The 25,458-nt window shown below is 39.2% G+C and overlaps 1 protein-coding gene across 3 annotated transcripts in view; it reads right to left on the minus strand.

Moving 5' to 3' along the window:
- Nucleotides 1–2,773: 2,773 nt before the first annotated feature.
- oat (ornithine aminotransferase) overlaps nucleotides 2,774–25,458 on the minus strand; it is a 31,423-nt gene continuing 8,738 nt past the window's right edge. For all 3 annotated transcript variants that reach the window (XM_043712645.2, XM_043712646.2, XM_043712644.2), the window contains exons 3-10: nucleotides 22,855–23,079; nucleotides 18,946–19,041; nucleotides 17,653–17,780; nucleotides 17,445–17,567; nucleotides 17,227–17,355; nucleotides 14,344–14,457; nucleotides 9,199–9,343; nucleotides 2,774–5,159 (exon numbers count right to left, since the gene is read on the minus strand). In XM_043712645.2, the coding sequence (XP_043568580.2) occupies nucleotides 4,999–5,159; nucleotides 9,199–9,343; nucleotides 14,344–14,457; nucleotides 17,227–17,355; nucleotides 17,445–17,567; nucleotides 17,653–17,780; nucleotides 18,946–19,041; nucleotides 22,855–23,079 (1,121 nt within the window). In that variant the 3' untranslated portion in view covers nucleotides 2,774–4,998. The remainder of the gene's footprint in view (nucleotides 5,160–9,198; nucleotides 9,344–14,343; nucleotides 14,458–17,226; nucleotides 17,356–17,444; nucleotides 17,568–17,652; nucleotides 17,781–18,945; nucleotides 19,042–22,854; nucleotides 23,080–25,458) is intronic.

The following is a 25,458-nucleotide window of genomic DNA, read 5'->3' on the forward strand; positions in this document are numbered from 1 at the left end:
ATTTACAGACATATGCCCTAAATCTCAGCACATAGTGGCTCACTGGACCAAGTTTAAGAAAGCAAGAAATTTAAAAGACAAGAGAAAGACAGGATCTTTGACAACTTTAAACCTGTACTAACAGGTTTAAGGACCATATAGTTTCCCCTCAGTAATTAATGACTCCCTCAACTGCATCTTCTCCATTTCCCACACCTCTGCCCTCAAACCCACTCCCCCCAAGGATGGAGTCCTCTTAGTCCTCATACCACCCCACCAACCTCCAAATCCAATGCATCACCAACACGTCCACCACCTACAATCAGCCCTCACCAAAAAGATATATTTCCTTCCCCAACTATTTGCCTTCCACAGAAACTGTTCACTCTACGACTCCCTCATCAACTCTACATTCCCCGTAAATGTCTCCACCATAACTGGGACCTTTCACTACAAGCGCAAGAGGTGCAACACCTGACCCCACACCTCCCCTCTCACCTCTAAGGTCCCAACAATCCTTGTAAATCAGGGAGATTACCTGCAACATCATCCAACCTTCTCTTATGCATACTTTGCACCCAACATTGTCTCTTCTGTATGCCGGGGGGTGGAGAAGAAATCAAACGTAGACTCGGGAGCTGGTTTGCAGAGCATCCAGATCTTTCAGTTTCCATCCACTTTAATTCCCCTTCCCACAGCAACATGTCCAACCTTGGCCTCCTCCACTGTCACAACGAGGCCGAACGGAAACTGAAACACCTTATTTCATCTGGGAAGCTTACAGCACAAAGGCCTCAACATCAACTTCACCAGTTTTGAGATCCCACCTTGCCCAAGGTCTAGCCCCACCCTTCCTCACCTCCCTGACTTGCCCATCTTCCTACTCACCTATCCACTCCACCCCTCCCAGTGGCCAATCAAAATATCCCCCTACTTGCATCCACCTATCACTATCCAATCTAACCCCCCCCCCAGCCCTATCCATTCCCTCTATTTCTGGGCTCTCTCCCCCTCCCCAGTCCTGAAGAAGGGTTTCTGCCTGAAACATTGACTTTCTGGTTCCTTAGATGCACTGACCTGCTGTGCTTTTCCAGCTTCACATCTATTGACTTTAAAACCAGCAAAATTGATATTAGGTCTAGTGTTATTGCTTGACAAGATGTGGATCGAACAAGTTATTTTTCACATGAACTAAAGTGTATGCCAGCAGAAATATTCAACTTTGGAGAAAGAAACCTTGAGTTTATAGTGGTTATACATGTTAAAGTTACTTATCACAACTCTGCAGTGACAGTTGTTTATACAGATTATAATCCTCACTTCACTGACAAGATTCTATAACAAATTGAGACTGTCTTTGAAACTGAATGCCATGCTGCCTGGTTGTAGCAATCATTCAGGTCTTTTCCTAAGATAGTGGATGCTTCATCATGAACATAGAATAGAAATGATCAAAATGGCCACATAGGTGATTTTTAGTAAGTCTTCGAGCACTTAATGTAAATGGTACTGTTAAAATCTCTAGAAGTAGCATAATACAGGGGAAATTGTAACAGAAGTGAAAGTCCCTCAAAAATATTTCTTTCCCCAGTGAGGTATCATTGTTCACGATGCATTACGATTTACTAAATTTGGACTGTAAAGTGGATAGAAGCATGCATAGCCTTAAGTATGATTTTATTTTTATATTGTGTATCTTAAGGGCTTGGTTTTATTGGAGTCTGAGTAATAACATCAGGGTTACATGCATTTAAATGAGGCTTTTAGAAAAATCCCTTTGAGGTGAACAGCTCAGCACTTTAGAAAAAGGAACAAGGTAGGGAGTCAGGTAAACAGTATCTCATTACCGAATTAGCCAGAAGACAAAGCAACGTGCAAATTTACATTGGGAGTAAACAGGTCTATGACATCAAGACTGTTAGCTACACAGTCTTCCAAACAGTTTAGGTTGAAAAGTCCTGAATGATTTAATAGGAGGAGATAGCTCTAGCAATCCTAATCAATAATATAGATTCCTTAAACAGGAGGCTAAATGACAATAGGCATGGGGTAGCAGTTTAGTCTCATGAAGAGATATTAATTAAAGCCAACATCAGGTAAAGGCAGAAGTTTGCTAGAAAGAAACTAAGTACAGCCATACCAACTGAAGAAACATTGATATGGATATGGCAAGCTTTCACGGAGGTTGGTATATTTGTAACACTCACTCAAAGAAAAATGGTTGAACCTTCAATGCGGATTCTCCTGAATGACAATTTCAACAGTTATTGCATGGAAAAAGGTCCTCCTCCACCAACCCCTCCCCACCCCTGGGTGCATAATAAGCTTTGATGTTTTGTTAAAGATACACTGGCAACCTCATATGAATACATTCAGCCACAGTAATAAAATTGCACAAATAAAATTTATGGCCTATCAAGTCAGGTTTCGTTTTGATCTGACTTGTCAAGTATTGCCATTACCTGGGATTATAACTGGCACCTCATCGTCATAAGGGCATTTTAAGCAAACTGTTTCCTTAGCATTGTCTATTGTTGCACAATGTGCAAGAAAGTAGCCAGCTGAAAAATAGGGTTTGCAATTATGTGCATTATAGAATATATTTTACCAGCCATATCTTAATGAGATCTACCTTTTAACCAGCATGTATGAGTGAATATTACCATCTGAAATAACTCTGCAAGTAATAATAGTTAATGAGGATTTCAATATTTTGGCTATCTGGAATGGTCAATATCAAAATGTAAAAATGTGAAAACAATGAGTGTGTCACAAGTAACAAAAACACTGAATGCATGTTATACAACATTTTACTGAAAGGAAATTGAAGATTGAGACTACTTACAAATCTTTGAAATGAATCAGTATTTCACAAGGTATATAAAAGTTTATACTTCAACAGAAACACAGCAAAAAGTAAGCTATTTCTAATCATCTACAGCAAGATTATTGCCCTGTGCAGGAAGGCATCTAAGAGTTGAACGTGTTGGTATTAATAAGGCACTGCCACCAAACTGGTTATGAAGATAATGTACACAGAGCACATCCTCTTTAGTTGCATTAAGAATAGTAAGAACACAAATATCACTTATGCTTGGATCCTTCAAACTGCCAGTTACAATTTGCAGGCATACACCCATTGCCAGAAATGGCTGGCCACAAACACTTGAGATGCTTGCAACTTCTCCACTGAAATTAGCCAGAAAATCATTACTCATTGTTCTAGAATTCTTTTCATAACCCAGTTGGACTAGAAACATGCTAAGCAGATTTTTAAACCGATGCTGATCAAGTTTACGCAAAACTCAATTTGGGATTTCTAACTATTGGCCAGAAAGATCTTTGGATGATAATATTAAAATGTCAATACATTCAAGTCTCAAGGGATTAGCAACTTGACTTCTGACTGTAATATTAAATATTACAACATGGGCAATAATTTTCTGCCCTTCCTTCCCCAGCAAATGAAGTTACATTTTGAGCTTACAGTCTCCTTGCATCTATGCATTTATTTGTAAACAAATTTGCCCTGGACAATGACATTACCATCCAGATGTCAAAGCATTCACCAATTACAATCTTTAGGCTGTAGTTCAGTATGATACCATACAATGTTATGCTTTAAAGATAATCACAATTTGCTTCAGAGTAAAGTGCTCAAAGCCAATCACTATAGAATCATAAGCATACAGCAATACCTACAAATTCATTTGTATCTACTATGGTTCTGCACAACATGGAATACTTCCTATCAATGTTCCCTCTAAAGTGCAAAACCTAATAGTTCCACAACAGATACTTAAAAGCCAAATTTTGTAGTAAGTGTATAACTTCGTTAAAAAAAACAATAACACAGTAGAGAAAAGAGTACATCAGCCACACCACCAGTATTCAACTTGACAGCCTTCATTTGATCTTTTTAACGCTGCAGAAATACGTCAACAGTCGACACTAACAATTAACAGAACAGCACATATCTAAAGATCAGTATCTTGAAATGAAAGGTAAACTCAAAAGCCACAAATTGATTACTGTGTTACACTGGATTTAACAAAGACCTCTGACCAAATCTAACCATTCTGCATCATTTCACAAAATACTAAATTCAAACACTCACTCAACAGTTCTGATAACAATCCTCTGTGGACAAACTATAAATTTACTTGTTAAAACAGCACAATTTCAGTAAATCAGACGTATCATAGAAATTTTAATCTGTTTTTCCTGAAGATCTTTTATATTACCAAAGAATTATGCAAGTGTACAGCATGTTAAGCAAAATGGTCTTGAAGTTAAACTCTACACTCCATGCTTCAGTGATGCAATAGTAATTAATCTCCCAGAGCTGACTGTAATCTTTATTACTGCATTAAGCCAAAAACATTCACATGGGAATTGTATTAGAACAGATTGTTTGTGCATGGTTGAAAAAAATCTATTCCAAAACTCTTCAAATTTTCTAACTAACAGTGTGATAAAATAGGAGCTATAATTCAGCACAGTTATATGCAGCAAAGTATCGTTGACCATTTCAACCAAAAGATGTAACAGAACTCTCCTAGATTACTACAAAAATGTGTTTTATGGATGACAGCAAGGTGGCAAGTTTGATTCTTACTTGCTTACCACAAAAATTTAAAATGAAATCAAAGAGTTTCTATGTCCATACAAGATAATGGACTATCCAAATATAATACCACACAGTAAGTTATCAGGAGAAGAGAATTTTTAGTGGCGGATGTATATATTAGACAGCTCAAGTGAACTTGAATTGCACCTCAGGCAATTAAAATCAGGCTTGCAACACAATACAAATTGTCACTAGGTTAACAGTCAACCAAAGACCAACTTCAATTCTGAAGTTAAATGTAGCTTAATTAAAGATAAAGCTTTTAGAAATGCTTGGCAGGTACCAAATATTTTGAATAAAATACCATATAGCTATAGAAATCAAAATTACATGATGAACACATTACCCAAAATGTTTTCGAAAATGCATTTTAACACTTTCTATATACTTCAAAAAGACAAAATAGTTTTCTGAATGATGTCCACACATTCTCTTAATTCATCTTCCTTGATGACAAGGGGTGGCGCCAGTCTAATGATGTCCCCATGGGTTGGCTTAGCTAGCAGACCGTTATCACGTAGACGAATACAAACTTTCAGTGCATCAAAAGCTATAAGAGGAATAAAAGTTGAAAAAGCTATTGAGATGAAGTGTTCTAAAATCATTCAAAACAAATCTTTGTAGCTTGTTCATTGTTTATGTAGTGGAAAGTTGTCATTAAAATATCTTTCAACAGTAAGTACAATTTTTAACATCACCTTGCTTTGAGCAAAGCAGTAGAAGGGGCACTAAAAATCACCCTGCACTGTTGAGCTGGAAATGCAAGATAACTAGTAAGGTTGCTACCCAATGGCTTTATGTACAGGCTCTGACTAGCTTGAATTCAAATAGAATGCTTTAGTTAAATAGCCAACAACTAAAAGTACAGCTCATGTTCACTTCCTCCTGGGTGCAGAAAAGCAGGTTAGGAGTAGCACCAACTTAATAGAGGCAAAGAATAAAACAATATGAAATTAAACCTCTCATGGCATAGAAGGATGCATCAGTTTTTGAAAACAAAGCTTCATGTAGTCTAACAAGGTCAGATTTCCCACCCTCCACAATAACCCTACAAATTAGTTCTTCTCAAATATATGCCCAACAGAATAGAATTCCAGTACCCATTGCAAGGACAGACTGACATTTATCTCAGTTGTTCACATCAGCATCTGAGTGTAAACTTAAATGAGTAATGTGTACAGATTAAAAAAAGAACAGCAAGTGATTTTCTATGCTCTTCCTCAAATGTGCTTAAGGGAGCACAAAACCATTTCCTGAAGGAAATGCAACCACATTCAGTTCTTCTATCAAAGGTTTGACAGCTTTGTTGTTGGCCGCTGCTCATAATCCAAAGCATCAGGCCCTCACTTGAAATAACGGTTAAAGGGCAGCGATGACCCTGACACCATAAATGAACCTGCTACCCCCAGTTCCAGGATATATCAGTCGTGAGATGACAGGCTCTCCAACTGTTTACATGACTACAGCTCCAATAACACAAGATGTTTGTCATCCAAGGTAAAATAGTCAGTCTGATGGGCACTAACAATTAATTTGAGTACACACTTCATCTGCAATCAAGACATTGCAGCTGCAGCATGCACCAACTGCACAATCACTGTATCAACTCAAGGCAGTTTTCTTTTTAAAAACAGTACATCACAAACTCATTAGCTCTATCACCCAGCAGGGTGATATGAGATGCATGAAATACCACCACCTCAAAACTCCACTTCCCAGTCACACCACATCTGACTTGGTGCATGGAGGCTCTTGACATTGTTCTTTGGGCAATAACTATATAGTACATTACTATATAGTTAGGTATAGACAAGTGAGATCAAGTGACTCTCGAAGAATATAAAAGGGACTTGGGGTAGTCTTAGGGAAATCAAGAGGGCAAAAAAGGAGATACGAAATAGAATTGGCAAACAAGGTTTGAGGATAATCCAAAGTACATTAAGAGCAAAAACAGCAACTAGGGAGAAAATAAGGCTCTTTGAGGATCAATGAGGTCCTGTGCATGGAACTACAGAGGATGGAAGAGAAACTAAATAAATATTTCTCATCAATGTTTGCTACGTAAAAAGCAAATGGAGGCTACAGAATTTGGAGAAATAAATACTGATGCCTTCAAAACAGTCTACATTACAGAAGATGAAGTGCTGGAGTTCTTAAACATAAAGGTGGAGAAGTCTCGAGGATTTGATCAAGTGTATACTAGGACATTATGGAAAGTTAGGGCAAATATTGCAGGGCCCCTAGCAGAGATATTTGTATCATCTAACAGGTGAAGTACTGAAGGGTGGGCTAATGTTATGCCTTTATTGAAGAAAGGATGTAAGGAAAAGCCTGGGAACTATAAACCTGAGGATCTGACATCAGTGGTGGTTAAGTTATAGACTCAGTTGTACAGCATGACCCTTCAGTCCAACTCATCCATGTCAGACTGATATAGTCCCAATTGTCAACATTCGGTCCATATCCCTCTAAACCCTTCCTGTTCATGTACCCATCCAGATGCCTATTGAATGTTGTAACTGTACCACTTCCTCTGGCAACACATTCCATACACTCACCACCTGGTGTGTGAAAAGATTGCCCTTCAGGTCATTATAAATCTTGCCCCCCTCACATTAAACCTACGCCCTTTAGTTTTTTTCCTCTCCTCCCTCGGAAAAAGACCTTGGTTTTTCACCCTACCCACACCCCTCTTGATTTTATACACCCCTATAAAGTCACCCCTCAGTCTCCGACGCTCCAGGTAAAAACGCCCCTGCCTACTCAGCCTCTCTTTATAGCTGAAAACCTCCAATCCCAGCAACATCCTTTAGATGAAGCCTTTCGAGTTTATCAGGGAGACCAAAATTGAATGCAATAATCTAAAAGTGGCCTAACCAATGTTCTGTTTCGCCACCACATAACATCCCAAACTCCAGTACTCAATGCACTGACCAATAAAGGCAAATGTAGCAAAAGCATTCTTCACTATCCTGTCTGCAATTCCAACATCAAGGAACTATGAACCTGATCCCAAGGCCTTTGTTCAACAACATATCCTAGGGACCCTACTAAGTATACAAGTCCTGCCCCTCATCTGCCTTACCAAAATGCAACAGTTCACATTTACCCAAAAAAAAATCTCCATCTGAGAGATGCCAAACCTCCATCCTCAGCTCCAGGTTCTCTAGCTTTTTGCATTCTTCCCCACAGTAAATACTGACACAAAATACTCATTTTGCATCTCACCCATCTCCTGGAGTTCCACACAGATGGCCTAGTTAATCTTTAAGAGGCCTATAATCAGCAGTGTTCAGCAGGGATCAGTGTTGGATCCACTGTGGCTTGTCATTTATATATACAATTTGGATGAGAATTTAGGAGGCATGTTTATTAAAATTGTTGGTATTGTTGATGGTGAAGAAGGCTGGGGCAATGGGCTAAGAAGTGGCAGATGGTGTTTAATTTGGATGAATTTTGGTAAAACAAACAAGGACAGGATTTATACAATTAATGGTAGGGTCCTGGGTACTGTTGTCAAACAAAGACCTAGGGGTGCATGTACTTAGTTCTTTGGAAGTTGCATCACAGGTAGACAGGGTGGTTAAGACAGCATTTAGCATGCTTTCTTTCACTGCACAGACCACTGAGTATAGGAGTTGGAATGTCATGTTGAGGTTGTACAGGATACTGGTAAGGCCATGTTTGGACTATGTGTACAGTTCTGGTTTCCCTGCTGCAGGAAGTGCATTATTAAATTGGAGGGGTTTCAGAAAAGTTTTACCAGCATGTTTCAAGGAGGATTTAAGGATAGGATGGGACTTTTTTCACTGGAGCAAAGGAGGTTGAGAGGTGACCTTACAGGGTTTTATAAAATCATGAGCAGCATAGGTAAGGTGAACAGCAAATGTTTTCCCTAGGGTGGGTGAGTTCAAACGAGGGGGCATATTTTTAAGGTGAGAGTTGAAAGATTTTAAAAAACAAAAAAGGACCTGAGGGGCAACTTTCTCCAGAGGGCTGTTCATATAGAGAATAAACTTCTAGCAGTAGTAGTAAATGGAGGTACAATTGCACATTCAAAAGACATTGAAATAGTTACATGAATAGTAAAGGCTTAGAGGGACAAGGCTAAACACAGGCAAGTGGGACTAGTTTAGTTTGGGAATCTTGGTCAGTATAGTCAAGCTGGATGGAAGGGTTTGGTTTTACGTTGTATGGCTCTGACTATAAATTTTTATGTACAGTAGAAGGTTAGACCATTCAATGAGCTGCATGAAAGGAGGTCTAAGGTAATGAAACTGATGAAGAATCCAAACTCAGGTTTAATTGTAAAAGATGTCAAAGAATATCTATCAAACTTCTGGTTGTAGAATGCAAGACTGTGGGCTCAGCCTCATACATTTGGCTTTGCACTTCTAGATACAGTTGGTCTCCCTTGTGGTACACCAATTATTTTACAGATAATACTTTACAACTGCTCTATATGCTGGAATCTAAGCTCTCTGTTCGGTGTCCAAAGAACCTTGAGTGTTCTCTAACAATTGGAGAAGTTGAGCTAGTATATGGAATGCAAGTGAGCAAGAGGTATTGAAAAACTGCCTAGCCCATACCTTTTGTTTCTCGAATAACAATGGCATTCAATAATCCTTTTCCTCTGACAGCAGTCACAACATCGGATGGCAATTTCATCAGCTCACTTCGGAGAAGCTTTCCCATTTCCTCTGAATTTTCAGCCAAATTTTCTTCTTCAAGAACCTGTATATTTCAGTTAAAGGACATGGAGGATAAATAATTTAGCCCAGAAACAAAACCACAGACTTAAACAAGCTTCCCTCTTTTTACATACATTAACTACCATCCAACTATTCATGATTCCTCAACAGAAACAGTTTGTCTCATTATATCTACACAGATGTTTTCTGATGACAGTTTCAGATTCCACAAGTTTTTAGATGAAAAACATTCCACTAGATATGCCTCCTAACTTCAAGTTTCTTCACTTTTAAAAACTTCCTGCAGTTCATATGTGAAACCTTGAAACTGAACAACATTACTTAGTTACTTCACATTTCTGAAAACTGCAGCATGAAATCATATTCAAAAGGAAAGCAGCCAAAACAAATCATTAAAATTTCTGTCATATTTCCAAACGACCTTTTCGGATACCATCCAAATTTGTAGCCCTCTGCTTTCCCTAAATACCCTCAAAGCCAATTTCTTATCTACCCACATGACCACAATTGTTAAAGTTGTCAACGTATAAGATTTAGAGTTCCTTAAAAAGGAACATTCTCCACTAATCTCAAGCATAGCCCACCTTCAGGTGTTTTCAATTCCAACGTGTAAACTAACAATTTCCTGCCAACATTCTATAGCATTAGCAAGATTGCACCCTTTGCTTTCTTTTACCATTCACATGTTATGGAAAGCATAGAGCAACTGTGTCTGTGCCAATGATTTCCACCATGGCTGTGAAGGACATGGTTACACTATGAGATGCCTTTCTAATTTCAGAGCCCTGGGTACGTTCAGTTTCCTTTCAATCCATAGGAGCAAAATCAAAGTAATCATTTAGAATTCAAGAGGAATGGGTCCTTAAGCTCATCAAGCCTGGTACCCCTTTCACCCCACAAACCAGCCAATGATCCTCCACCCCAAACTATATGCATTAAAATATATCCTTCCTTAAAACAGTTACTCAATGTATGATCTCATCAAGCCTCAAGAGTGGCAACAAAACTAACACCCTGAAGGTTACAATTGATCAGAAACTGAACTGGACCAGCCAAACACATGGCTCAAGAACAGAACGAAGGTCAGGAATTCCACTGCAAATAAGTCACCTCCCAACTTTCAAATACCTGTTCACCATCTACTAAAGAAACCAGCAGTGTTATACCACATACGAGTATAGCTCCAACAACATTCAAAACAGCCCGACTCCATTGAGTACAATGCAGCCAATTTGATTGGCACCGCATCCATCACCTTCAACATTCACTGTGTCAGCAGTGACTTGTGCTCCATCTACAAGCTGCACATAGCAATTTGCCAGACTCACCTGATAGACCTTACCAAACCTATGGCCTCTACAAGCAAGAAGGACAAATGCGACAGATGCATGGGAACACTTAACCACAAGTATGCTCTCAATCTCACACCATGTCCACTTGGAACAATATCACCAATCCTTATCTGTTGCTCAGTTAATACACTGACTCCTTTCCTATCAGTATTGTCAATGAACCTATACCATAAGAACTACCACAGTTCGAGAAGGTTCACCATCAAGGATAATTAAAAATGAGCAATGCTGAACTTAGCTAGCAATGACATCTATGAATGAGCACCAGAAATTCCTTATTTTTGCATTATTCCGTTTAACTTAAATACATGTTCTATCTGCATGCTAATTGTTGATCTATAATGCCACCTGGATTTTGTAATACAACATTATCAGTCTCCCCCAATCTAATAATACCTCCATTATTGGATTATCCAAAGCGGATCTCAAGGTCTCAATAGAAACATTACGTCAACGATCGGTTTCAACCCCGATTACGTTTCCAAATGAGTGACCTTCTGCCCTCTTCCCCGCATTTCCCCGCTCCCCCCCCAACCCCGATTCTCACTTTCACTGGAGTTCTACACAGGGATGTACCCCAAATCCCTCTTCCCCAGATAATCGCTCCAACATTGTCCTGTACAGGACAGAGGTGGAACCTGTCAAAAAGTTGTGTATGTGTCTGTGTGCTATTTGGAGACTTACCCCACAAAGGCAGCAGCAGTCTTACTCTTGGTGTACAGTCCGGCTGCCCTGGAGACGGTGGGGGTGGACAAGGGTGCAGGATTGAGGGAGCAGGGTTGGGGGCAGGCGGGGGGCTGTGTTGGACAGGGTCCGGGATGAGCAGGGGAGGGGGTGGGACAGGTCTCGCGTGCAGTGTGCTTTTGCCTCGTCTCCTGAACGGAGAGCAGACTTCACAGAAAACTCCAAGCCCCAGAGGAAATCAATTAACTAAAATTCAATTATCCCAACAAAATAGTGTCTGCCCATCTCGTTCAGATAATCGAGGTTCCTCTGTACACTTTTCCTAATTTCCCCAGCCAGTGTTGTATTGCCCATATCTTTTAAATCGGTCAATTTTTTTTTAAACTTATTTGCTTAATCTAGATTCCTTAGCAGAGGCTGATCCTTTCCCAAAACTTGCTTTCCTACTTATCTTCAGAAAACGTGGTGACAATACAGTCACTCCTTTGATGCAAGTTATTTAAATGGATCATGAACAGCTGATGTCCCAACATTAACAAACTAACTAGTGAGGTTTTGGGTAGCACAATGGCTCAGTGGTTAGGACTGCTGACTCACAGTGCCAAGGACCTGGGTTTAATTCCATTCTCAGACAACTGTCTGTGTAGAGTTTTCACATTCTTTCACTGTCTGTTAGAGTTTCCTCCAGCAGCTCCAGTTTTCTAACAGTTCAAAGATGTGCAGATTAGGTGGATTGGCCATGCTAAATTGCTACAATATTAAATTGTTCATAGCGTCCAGGGTTGTGCAGGCTAGGTGGATTAGCTATGTGAAATGCAGGAGGTTGGATCTTCAGAGGCACAGTGTGGACTCGATGGGCCGAACAGTCAGGGTTCTATGATTGATCCCAGCTTAGTTTGTTAATTAGCAATTTCTCTCTGCACACTAAGAGATGACCCAATCTCCATGAACTCTGATCTTGTGCAGCCTTCATGGGCAGTGTGGATAGACAGGAACTTGGAAATGTGTATTTGCACTCCAAAACAGATTCAGTCTGTCCACACTGCTCACCATATTTTAACCACAAAATCATAAGTTTGTAGTTTCAACTGTCACTTGCTTTGTCAATTTGACAGAACATCAATCAGATAGGGTTAAGTGGAATTCTGAAATTATACAGACCCTTTTAACCTCTTACTTCAGTAAGGTCTTCAAGGTTCCACATGGTAAACTGGTTAGCAAGGATAGATCACACAAATAGTGAGAACTAGCCATTTGGATTCAGAACTGGCCCAAAAGGTAGAAGACAGAGGGTGGTGGTAGAAGGTTGTTTTTCCAGATTTGAGGCCTGTGAAGAGTGGTGTACCATAAGAATTGGTGCTGGGTCCACTGCTTTTCGTCATTTATATGGAACATAGGAGATATGACTAATAAATTTGAAGATAATGCCAAAATTGAAGGTATAGTGGACAAAGGTTACACCCTCTACAACAGGATCTTGATCAGATGGGCCAATGGGCCAAGGAGTAGCAGAGGGATTTTAATTTAGATTAATGTGAGGTGCTGCATTTTAGAAAGACAAATCAGAGCAAGACTTGTACACTCAATGGTAAGGCCCTGGGGAGTGTTGCCAAACAAAGACGTTTCAGTGCAGGCTGACAGTTCCTTGAAATGGAGTCGCAGGGAGATAGCATAGTGACAAAGGCCTTTGCTAGGTTTGCTTTTATTTGTCAGTGCATTGAGTATAGGAGTTAGAATGTCATGTTGTAGCTGTACAGTACATTGCTTAGGTGACTTTTAGAATACTGCACGCAATTCTGGTGTCCCTGTTTAGGACATTGTGAAATTTGAAAGGGTTCAGAAAAGATTCACAGGGATGTTTCCAGGGTTGGAGGGTTTGAGCTATAGGAGTGGTTGAATAGACTGGGGCCATTTTCCCTGGATCATCAGAGGCTAAGGGGTGACCTCAGAGGCTTACCAGGTCATTAAGGGCATGGATAGGATAAATAGACGAGGTCTTTTCCAATTTTGTTTGGGGGGGGGGGGGGGGGGAAGAGAATGGTTCCAAAACTGGAGGGTATAGCTTTAAGGTGAGGGTAAAGATTTAAAATGGACCTGAGGGACAACCTGTTCATAGAGGGTGGTGAGCATATGGAATAAACTACCAGAGGAAGTGGAGGCTGGTACAATTTACAACATTTAAAGGCCATCTGAATGAGTATATGAATGAGAAGGTTTAAAACAATATGGGCCAAATGCTGGCAAATGGGACAAGATTAACTTAGGATATCTGGTCAGCATGGACAAGTTGACTGAAGGGTCGGTTTCCTTGCTGTATATATCAGGTTCTCAGATCAGCTATCTAGCTTTAACTTCCCCTTCATAACTTTGCCAAATTTTCCTCTGTTGATGAAAGAATGCCTTTAAATCACCCTAAGGACTGGTTTCATGAATGGCTCTCAGGTTTTCCTTCCTTCAATTTTTACACATTAATCCCAAGTTATTTTGTCTCCTCAGTTTGTGTACCAAACATTTACTTGGTTTCACAAGTTAATATTCCATCAGCTCAACCAAAAAGCTGATCTTATTTTTCAAAACTCCACCAATCACTGATTATCTTTCTTAAATGTATTATGTAAATCCTAGGTCCCTTAAGTTATACACTACTACTTATCCAAAGTTCAAGAGACCAATGTTGAGTACTAAATCAAGGTACATAGGAACTGTGTCTTGCTGTTCCATTTCTTCCAGCTAAAGCTTTGAAGAAAGATGGGACTCACGTCAATTTAATTCCTCCCTTTCCAAAACCACTTCCCACACCCATCACCCCAATAAATTTTTTCATATGTCTGTTTAGTATTCTCTCCCACTTGCCAGGAACAAATTATTTGTATCTAAATGGCAGCTGTTATTTTAATGCTTTTTCACTATAACCATGATAATCTAAGATGGAATTTATTAATAGTGAAAAATCAAACTAATTGCACATATTTCTAATCAAACATACCTCAAGTGCAGCAATAGAAATACGACATGCCAATGGATTGCCACCATATGTTGACCCATGCTGACCTGGTTTAATAGTTAGCATAACTTCATCATCGCACAAAATCGCCGAGACCTGTAAAGAAATATTACCAACTGTATTCCAAGAAAAACAGACAATTGCCAGCTGTGCGATGTACAGCTAAAGGCATTCCTGCTGATATTTCTAAACAAGTCTCATTCACTGGAAGATTAAATTTACTTTGTGTCCATCCATTGCGCAATAATTCTCCAAAAGTTCACAGTAATTTTAAGCTTTCTGGAGCAGAACTGGGAGAAGTATGGTCCACAGGAGTTTTAATTTGGTCTATGCCTGAACGAGAATTTCCCCAAATACTTCATAGGCCAAAAGAATAACAGAACTGAAACTAAGTTGGAGTTGGCCAAGGAGACAGATTTATATGAGGCCAGCATGTTATGAGACAATCACATAGGAGAAATGAGAGGGCAAGTATTTGTTTAATATTGATTATATTACTGCAGCACTGATGTACATTTTTATTTGGCAAGCTTATACTCCAATTTCAAAACTTCAACTTATTTTTCACTACAGGTTTAATACTCTATAAAGAGTCGAGTCAACTCATTTATAGTTGTGTTTCCCATTTTTCTCAATCCATCAGCGAAGGTGTGATTCTGACTGCCATTTGGTGCCGAGGGTGCAGGCAGTTAAATCTCCTTCAGAATTTATAGATAGACTTAAATAGAGGTGCTCAAATTCAGGAAGGATATGGATTTCATAAATAAGGAAAAACTATTCTTAAGGTGAGAGTCAGTCCAGGGGACAAATTTAAGCTAATGGCAGACAAAATGAACAAAACACAAAATTTGGTCAGAAGTCAGACAACACCAGGTTTAGTCCAACAAGTTTATTTGGAATCACAAGCTTTCGGAGCATTGTCCCTTTGTCAGTTGACTTCTGGTGTCACCTGACTCTGACCTTGTTCACCCCAGTCCTCCAAGTCATAGAAAATTTGGATTATCCTGCCAATGACCAGGAGCTTTAAATATTGAAGTAGAAGTGCCGAGATATACACCCATGAAGATCTCAATCTGCAACCTGCTTTAAAATTTTAAAGTGGGTATATTAAGGATTTGTTGATGCACTTCCAAAAATTAGAACTGAAAAAACACTTCCTGCCAGAGATAGCTAAAGTTTAGATTTTTGGAAGGATAAGAAGAAGAACAATGCAAGAGAAAGTGAAAAGCGGATGTTTCATGTTACAGTTTCGTATTCGAAGAAATTGAAAAACAACCTCTTTAACAGAGAAGATATGGAAAAGATCAGATTTCATTCAATCAATAGCACTTTTTAATGTTATTAAATCCTAGCTTTAGGAATTAAAGTTGGGAGAGGGCACATGACACTTCTTCCTAGAAGACAGCAGAGACTGCTTGAGATGCCTTTTCTTTATGACATTGTCATCATCTTTTCTTTACTATTTTTCCCTTGTGATCCTTGCAAATCCATATTGCAGACCATAGTAAAAAGTATACATGGCTGACAACAAAGGGGTTAGGAGTCAAACAAAAATTGTTGGAAAATACTCAGCAAAACAAACAGCATCGTAAAGAAACAAGGTATGACACTGGAGATTGTTGATGTTATTGTAAAGAGGGATGACCAACTGCATTGTTCATATTAAGCCCAAGGTGTGAAAGGAAGGTACACTTGGTTTCATTAGGGTGGCACGGTGGCTCAGTGATTAGCATTGCTGCCTCACAGGGACACGGGTTCGATTCCAGCTTCAGGCGACTGTGTATGGAGTTTGCATTCTCAGAATCTGCGTGGGTCTCCTCCGGGTGCTCCGGTTTCCTCCCACAATCCAAACAATATCCAGATCAGGTGAAGTGGCCATGTTAAATTGCCCATAGTGTTAGGTACATTAGTCAGGGGTAGATGTAGGGGAATGGGGTCTGGGTGGGTTACTCTTCAGAGGGTCAGTGTGGACTTGTTGGGCCGAAGGGCCCGTTTCCAGACTGGAGGGAATCTAATCTAATCATTATTCAATCCTATAGTCCTAAAAAAGGTATTTTTGTTTCAAAATTTCTTTATTATAAACTGTTGCTAGCTATTACATAACTTGATCATTACTGAAGACTAGGCACAGCATCAAAGGTTTTTCATCTTTCATTCATCAGGACAAATGAAAAATATCAATTTCAAGAGGAGCAACAATTTATGCTGCATGTGAGAAGCGTGCAGCTTTGCTATGGAGAATGATTAATTTACAGTGCGCCGCCCTAAACAACTTCTATAGCTGGTCAAAATACATTCCCACTACTGGTCTGGAGTCTCACTTTACAGTACTGTACTACTGTAACACATCCCCCACCCAGTGTGTGTTATGGAGTGTCTGACAACACTGGTTTAGATAATACTGAATTTGATGTACTAGTCACTTCCCAGGATAATTACTTGGCAGAAAATTTGTCAAACATTTTCTTCAGCCAACTAATAACTTCAAGCAATAATATTTGTTCCAAATATTAACTCCAGTAATCACTTTTCATCTAGATTTTCAATTCATCAGCCCACATTTTCCTTGTACTCATTTATAGGCATACTGTTGAATTGTTAAATATTTTCTTTAAAATACAGGACACTTTATTTAGCCAAGACTTTTTTCTCTCGAGGGCTTCAATGACACCAGAAACGGTGTATTTCAACTAACCCTAACAAAGTGTGTTGCGAGTTCGTGCAAACTGACTGGATTAAGGATTAACTAAAACATTGTGGTTAAGTCACACATCAGTTCCAGCGTGACAGGCTCAATTTCATGAAGAAGTGTTGACCTTAGTTGAACTTCTACAGCAACTTAGTACCTCAAACCACATCACTCACAGGATACACTCCTCCAGAGAGGGCTTTTCCAAGCATAACAATATCTGGTCTGACATCTTCATGATCACAAGCCAAACGCCGCCCAGTCCTAGCCAGACCAGTCTGCACTTCATCTGCGATGAACAGAACCTATGTAATGAAACAATCGTAACTAAAGATACTCCAGTTAAATTTATTAAACTAGTAATGATTGTAACTGCAATGTCTCTGCAACTCACATTATGCTTTGTACATAATTCTCTCACTCCTTGAAGATAGCCTTTGTCAGGAACAACTACTCCAGCTTCTCCCTGAATTGGTTCCACCATAAACGCTGCCATGTTAGGATCCTGGAATGCACGCTAAAGAGAGATTTGCAATTATATCATAGCAATGCTACAAAAATGTAATCAAAAGCATTGTTTTGCAGTTTACAACTGTTAATACCTCTATTGCCGGCAGATCATTGTATGGAATAATTTCGAACCCAGGCATAAATGGTCCAAACCCTTCATAACTACTTGAATCTGTTGAACTGGAAATAGCAGACATGGTTCTACCCCAAAAATTACCAGCTGATGGAAGAGAGTTTAAAAAGAATAAAATTGGTTAACATGTCTTTGAATATTAGGCACTTTAAACTCTAGCTCCATTTACACAAGTATTTCCCTCATGAGTTCAAGATGCAGGTCACAAATTTGTGGTATTTCAAGAAAATATGTTGGCTACCCAAAATTTATGTTTTTCTAATCTGATGATTTACTAGAATTAAAATTATGTAATAATCAAATGATAAAATAAAGAACTACGAACAATCATATTCATTGCCAACTAAAGTAATAATTTATGGTTCAGTCCTAGAGCAACATGAAGTATAAAATAATGCACTTGCAGAGTGCCAACGAGGCAGGTGATTGCACAATAAAGGGTAAGACTCTGGAAAATACTTCTATTAGAGGGAGCTAGATATATACATCCACAGATTCTCTGAAGGTAGTAGGTAGGTAGATGAGGTGATTAGCCAAGGCTAATGGAACATTTGTGTTCTATGCCTTGGCTAATAAATGCAAGAGCAAAATGCTTACGTTGGAGCTACACAAAAAGCTAGTTACACAACAGCTGGTGTACTACACATAGCTCTGATCACTACATTATGGTAAGGATATGGTTACACGAGAGAGTACAAAGGAGATTTGCTAGGATGCTGCCTGGGCAGGAGGTTCGGAGATATGACAAATGGATAGGCTGGGGTTGGTTTTCTTGAAGCAGGAGGTCAGAAGACGACCCAATAGAGATTTTTAAAATTATGGGGTTGAACAGGGTGGAAAGGAAGGCACTTTTTTCCATTAGCAGTTGGGTCAATAATCAAGGAGCAGAGATTTAAGTCAAGTGATGGAAGAAAAAGAACGGTGGAGAAGGTGATGGCATTCTGAAAGTCACTGCCTGAAAGAGCAATCGAGTTATAAGCTCGACATTTAAGCAGTTTTTAGATATTCACTTACATTACCATATGCCCCAAAGCCCCGAGGACTAAGCTGGAAAATGGAGTTAGTGTAATCAGATCTTTGGTGAATGGTAGACACAATGGGCAAAATGGCTTCCATTTGAGCTGTAAACATCCAGGTTAAGGGACCAATGTTAAATTTCATACTTTACTCAATCGTGGGCAGTCTGTAAAAGGTGTTTCAATAATAATGGAATCTTGTATCGAGCTATGTCCCCCTTTTTATAATATCTTACCTGCAAAAAGGATCTTTGCTTTATATTTGGGAATTCCTTTAACTTCATATGCCCATTTACGAGCCAACTTGCAAGCACTTTCTCCTGCTTCCACACCTAAAATCAAATTTAAGAATACAAAAACAAGATCTGAAAACAATTACCAAAAGTCAAACAGAATTTGGTTTGCAAAGGAAGACTAAAGTTCCAAACTCAAATTCCTACATTATTTTGTTAACCAGAGGCAACATTAGGAACATTAGAAAATTTTGACATAGCAAGAATGTAAAGTCCATACTGTCAAACTTCAAGTCATATTCTATGCATTATAAAGTGCACTCTTCACAACAGGGATAGTTCATGACTTCCATTCTATTAAGTTGGATGTAATTTCACGTCCTTCCAGGGATTGGAGTACTTAGCCTTCAGAAATCATGAATAGAAAGTCACAAGACTAAAACTTTCAAACGTTGCTAACTGCGTTCAAAGTGAAATGATTATGTTTGTGTTGAAAATGTCTCATTTTAAATTATGACTGGAAAAGAATAGTGACAAATAAAGGATTCAGCAGTAAGCAATATGAAGTTGCCATTTGATCACCAAACTAGAATACTGGACAAGTGAACAGGACCACAACAGGCCAGACTGCAATTAATTTGAAAATCATACCACCAGGTTATAGTCCAACAAGTTTATTTGGAAGTACGAGCTATTGGGAGCTGCTCCCTCATCAGGTAGCTGTGCAGCAGGATCATAAGATGTAGAATTTATAGCAAAAGATTACAGTATCATGTAACTGAAAAGAATGTATTGAACAAACTTAGATTGCTGTTAAGTCTTTCATCTTTTAGAACGGGCTGCCAGTTTTGGTTCATTAATATGTAAATCCCAGAACTTCTTTCCAGTCACACGGTTTCATTAAAGTGACATCTCAGCTCAGATAGACACAGAATGTATTGAAGGTATGAGGTTAGAGTCTGTCTGTATCCCAGTCTTTAGTCAGACTGGTTCTATTTCCAACATAGGAATTTATAAAATGTTACATGGATTGACTGCCTGCATATTGTATGCTTTTTGAGCAAAATAGAACGTCGGTAAATACAAATTCACCCCATAGACCTATGCGTGTCGGAGCGTGGAGCAGAGAGAGACACACAGCATAGTGTATTGGGGTCACCAGTAGTGTGACATGAACCCAAGACCCCGGTTGAGACCGAACTTGGCTATCAGCATCTGCTCAGCCACTCCGTGTTGTTGCGTATCCTGAAGTCCGGCTTGGAAGATGGTCACCTTAAAATGCAAGGCAGAATGTCCCTGATGCATTCCCCAACTGGGAGGGAACATCCCTGTATGGCAACGGTTGCACTGTGTCTACTCATCTGTTGTCACAGCGTCTGTTTGGTCTCGCCAATTTACCATGCCTCAGGGCATCCTTGCCTGCAGCATATGAGATAGACAATGTTGGCAGAGTCACAAGTACCTGCCACGTACATGGTGGGTGGTATCCCCACATGTAATGGCAGTATCATGTCAACACTGACACGTCTAGCAGTGGTTGCCATGACAAGGTTGTACAGTGTTGTGGTTGATGTTGTCCTGAAGGCTGGGCAGTTTGCTACAAACAATGGTCTGTTTAAGGTTTGGCGGTTGTTTAAAAGCGAGAGGTGGAGGCGTGGGGAAGTGTATTGGTGAGGTGCTCATCCTCATTGATAAAGTGTGGCAGGCTACGAAGAACATGGCATGATTGCTCTGCTCCCAGCAAGTACTGGACAATGAAGGATACCCTATCGGTTGCATCCAGTGTCTGTATCCTGAGGAGGTCATTACGGTTTCTCACTGTGGCATGTTGTAACTGGCGACCGATGAGTTAACTGTTGTACCCTGTCCTTGTGAGGGCATCCTTCTGCACCTTCAGGAGTCCATCACATTCCTCTGCATCTGAACAGATCCCGTGTATGCGTAGGGCTTGTCAGTAGGGTTTGGCTTTCTTAATGTTTAGGATGGAAGCTGGAGAAGTACAGCATTGTGAGGTTATCCGTGGGTTTGCAGTAGAGTGAGGGACTGAGGTGCCCACCCTTGATGGATATATGTGTCCAAGAATGAGACAGATAATAAGAGTAGTCCATGGAAAGTCTGATGGCAGGATGAATCTAGTTGATATCACCATTTGACTCCTTGCCATGGGTCTAGAGGAAGAAAATGTCATCAATATATCTAGTGTATAGTGCTGGTTGGAAGTCCTGTGCAGTAAAGTAGTCTTGTTCCAATTAGTGCATGAAAATGTTGGCACATTGGGGTGGAAATCTGGTTCCCATGCTGTTGTGTGTCTGGATAAAGAACTGGTTGTCAAAGGTGAAAATGTTGTGGTTGAGGTTGAAGCGGATGAGCTGTAGGATGGTGCTTGGCAGTTGTTAGTATTGAGTACTGAGGCTATTGCAGCGATGCAGAGTGCCAAAACGGTCTATTTTGTTCAAAACAAAGCATACAATCTGCAGGTAGTCAATCCATGTATCATTTTATAAATTTCTATTTGGAAATAGAACCAGTCTGACTCAAGATTGGGATACAGACAGACTCTAACCTCACACCCTTAATGCACGGAGCTGAAATTTCACTTTTTAAAAATAAAATCAAGTTATTTCAAGAATGTGACTTGAAAGAAGTTTGGGATTTACATATTAATGAACCAAAATCTGCAACCTATTCTAAAAGATGAAAGATTTAACAGCAGTTTAGGTTTGTTCAATATATCGTTTTAGTTGCATGACACTAATCTTTTGCTATAAAGTCTGTGTCTAATGATGCTGCTCCACAGCACAACTGAAGGAACAGCACTCCAAAAGCTGGTATTTCCAAATAAACCTGTTGGACTATAACCTCATGTGTGATTTTTAACTTTGTCCACCCTAGTCCAACACCAGCACCTCCACATCTTAATTAATTTAAGTATAACTAATCAAAATATTAGAAATAAAAAAAAGTAGAAATAGTAACAAGACTTAAAATCTTCAGTCTATTGGTCAATCATTATCTCATTGTGAACAAGTAACATGTTAACGTCCTGCAAGAAAAAGGAAACCATACTGTTACCAAATTTTCCAAAAGACAGGGGATAACTGGGCTCATAAGAAGGAAACAGACAATTAATTCTGTAAAAGAAATCAGTGAAAGAAATCTACCATGTAAAGATGCATGATGGGGCATATCTATTAATAAGCCCTGGTGGGATACCAATCAGTAAGACATTGACAAATACTTGTACCCTGATAACTTATGCACAGTATAATTTGCTTTGACAGCAGGGATTTAGTCATTCAGTTGCTATCTGGTTCTAAGTCCAAATTAGTTTACTCAGAAGAGCACTTTTTTTTACATTGTTGAAATGTTCTGTTTGCAAACACAAGAAATAACCCAACCATGTATAAAAGACAATAATCTGAAGGTTAAATTTAATTTTAAGCATCCAGTCTCTGAAAACAATCGGCAACTAGAAGCATTTACCTGAAAGGCAGATTAACTTCAAAAAATTCAAGTTAAAGAAAAAAAGTAACAAAATTGGTAGAATTGCAGACCAAAATAAACAGGGGAAATTAAGCATTTTAGCAATTAATAAATAAAAGTTATCCTTAACATTAGCAAATAAGCAGAAATTTTGTAAAATTAGTCAGATCAAGATTGCACATGTCAAATAGTGCCGGATCTTCAATTTTCTACACAATGAGATATTGAACAGAGGACAATTACATTCTTGCAGTCATCTACAAGTATCCCCAATCCGTCCTTAAAAGATGCACTTCAGATATTGGACAATACAAACTAGTGCCTTATAGAAACTGAAATGGAATAGAATTTTAGCATACCATAAGAAAATGTCCTTTTTTAAAAATCATAGCACTGTAAAGGACTATTAAATAAACATTGTCTACTAACCTGTATTCATTGGCAACACCTTGTTGTAGTTGAACAGCTTTGTGATATACTCTTCATACTCTCCCAGTACATTATTATAGAAAGCTCGTGAAGTGAGAGTCAATTTATCAGCTTGAGATTTAAGTGCTCCGATAATCTTTGGGTGACAATGGCCTTGATTCATAGCACTGTAAGCACTCAGGAAGTCAAAGTACCGTCTGCCTTCCACATCCCATACATAAATTCCTAAAAAGACGAGTATGATCAAAGCTATGACTTCAGTTAAATAGGTATTCTTGTAAATTAAACAAGTCCACTTTAGCAAAAATGAATTCACTAGCAGAGACAAAATGCCAAATTCTCGCCTCCTGTGCATCATTTCACAGGTTTCGCAACAAAACAAACAAGATCAATTTGAGGATGATTCCAAAGTGGGAGATGCTGTAGAGTTGAAGCAGGCAGTATAAACATTTTCAGTCAGACTAGCTCTGCAATAGATGATTTATTCCCAATATATGAAAATAGCTGGGAATAAGATTAGTGTACCTAAACGCATCAATTTGTGTGCACTCAATATGCCCAAGCAAAACCAATAACCTTCAACAATTGTTAAAACAGTTTGAGACAAGGCCAAGGAAGTTATGATAAAACTGCATAATGATCTAGCTAGATTATACTGGTGAATTGTGTCTAGTTCAGGTCTCTGAAGCACAACAAAAAAAACAGCGAGAGAAAAATGACTTCGATTTCAGTAAAGCTCCAGATAAATTTGAACTTTTCAGCCTAACGGACACCATTGACTGCAGTCAAGAGCAAGAGTCTAGCCACTGTGTTGCCTACCACTGCCATACGTGGGACATCTGCTCAGGGCTGATATGGTATTGGGAGGGGGAGAATCGAATGGTTGTGGTCATCTTTGAATAGGAAAGAGGTTCCGCACAAAGAGAGTAACTAAGCACTATACTGAAAAGCAGAAGTTCAAAAATTATGGTCATTGGATTTTTACTTGAGCAATATGCAAATTGACAGCGTACAAGCTAGAAAAATTAATAGGTGGGCTCAAAGACTGGAGAGAGAAGTGGGCTCCAGTTTGTGGGGCAAGTAGGAACTGTACTATTGGGACATCTACATCTAAGGCATGCTGACGTCGGTTATCTTGGAACCTGCATAATTAGAAAAGTAGACAGCATTTTAAACTAAGTAAGTGGGGAAAGTGAGCAAATGTAGTAAGACAGTATATCAAAGAATAGAGACAAGGTAAGAAAAGAAAATATTAACATGGGAAATGAAGGTCAGAATGGCAGAAAGGAACAGAAAAAAGCCTAGAAACATACCAATCAAGACGTTACAAAGATAACAAAAACGCATTAAAGGCTCTGCCTATAGATGTGCTGCAGTCATAAAGTAAACTAATTGACAGCAAACATTGAAGTAAATAAATATAATCTGAGAGCCAAGACAGACATGGCTCCGGGATACAGTTGATTGTGTCCTGAATATTGATGAGTATAATATTCAAGAAGAATAGAAACTAGGATTAAAAGTGGAACACTTAATTAAGAATGGTGTGTGCTTTATAGTTAAGACAGAAAATGGTAACGTAAATTGTTTTGCTTGGAGATGTGGCACAGTCGGGGAAAGTAGGAGAGTGATCCATGCAATCCCTCACAGTAAATACAATGTATGACAATGTATGTAAGAAATATCAGACAGTTGTGAAAAGGGGACAGCAATGACCATGGGTGATTTTGATGTATATATAAATAGGGGGACAAAAATCAGATTGGTAGAGGTGGCCTGAAAGAGGAATTCAAAGAACGTTTGAGGTAGTTTAAGAGAGCAACACATTCTGGAACCAAAGATTTGTTATTGTGCAATGAGACAGAATTAGTGACCCTAAAGGCATTTTTAGGTATCAATAACCATAATATGATGGAGTTTTACAGCTAATTTGAAAGGGAGAAGAATGGATCTAAAGCCAGTATTTTAAATTTAATTAAGGGTAATGAAACCTCAGCCAACACAAGTAAAGTGAACTGATACTCTATTAATTTGTCCCTTTGTCTAGTATCGATGGAAAACACTAAAGGAATCTTTCTGAATAAGTATACAGTAGCCACAAAGAAAGTTTCCACGGTCAAATAAAGCAGTTAGGGAAAACTCCAAGAAAAAGCAAATGATATAAAAGGAGTGGCAGATTAGAGTAATGGTCAGAATATAAAGAATAGCTGGGAATGACTGAAAGGGCAGGCGAGCTAGAAATTTTAAAATAGAGAGAAGTGTTTTTACAGATTATTTAAAAAAGGAAAGGTAAAGAGAATATTACTCAGTGAGAATGGGAAGTTAATAGAAGACAACAAGAAAATGGCAGAAGGCATGATTCAAAATTTTGCTTTCCTTACGAGGCAGGATATAAAATCCTCCCACTTCCTCCAGACCAAAGGGGTAGCCATGGGCACACGTATGGGCCCCAGCCATGCCTGTCTCTTTGTTGGCTACGTAGAACAGTTGATCTTCCGTAATTACACCGGCACCACGCACCACCTCTTCCTCCGCTACATTGATGACTGCATTGGCGCCACCTCGTGCTCCCGCGAGGAGGTTGCGCAATTCATCAACTTCACC

Source organism: Chiloscyllium plagiosum, unplaced genomic scaffold (assembly GCF_037043375.1).
Source record: "Chiloscyllium plagiosum isolate Xiang-an unplaced genomic scaffold, Cpla_swu_hap1 HiC_scaffold_22, whole genome shotgun sequence".
Taxonomy (NCBI): Eukaryota; Metazoa; Chordata; class Chondrichthyes; order Orectolobiformes; family Hemiscylliidae; genus Chiloscyllium; species Chiloscyllium plagiosum.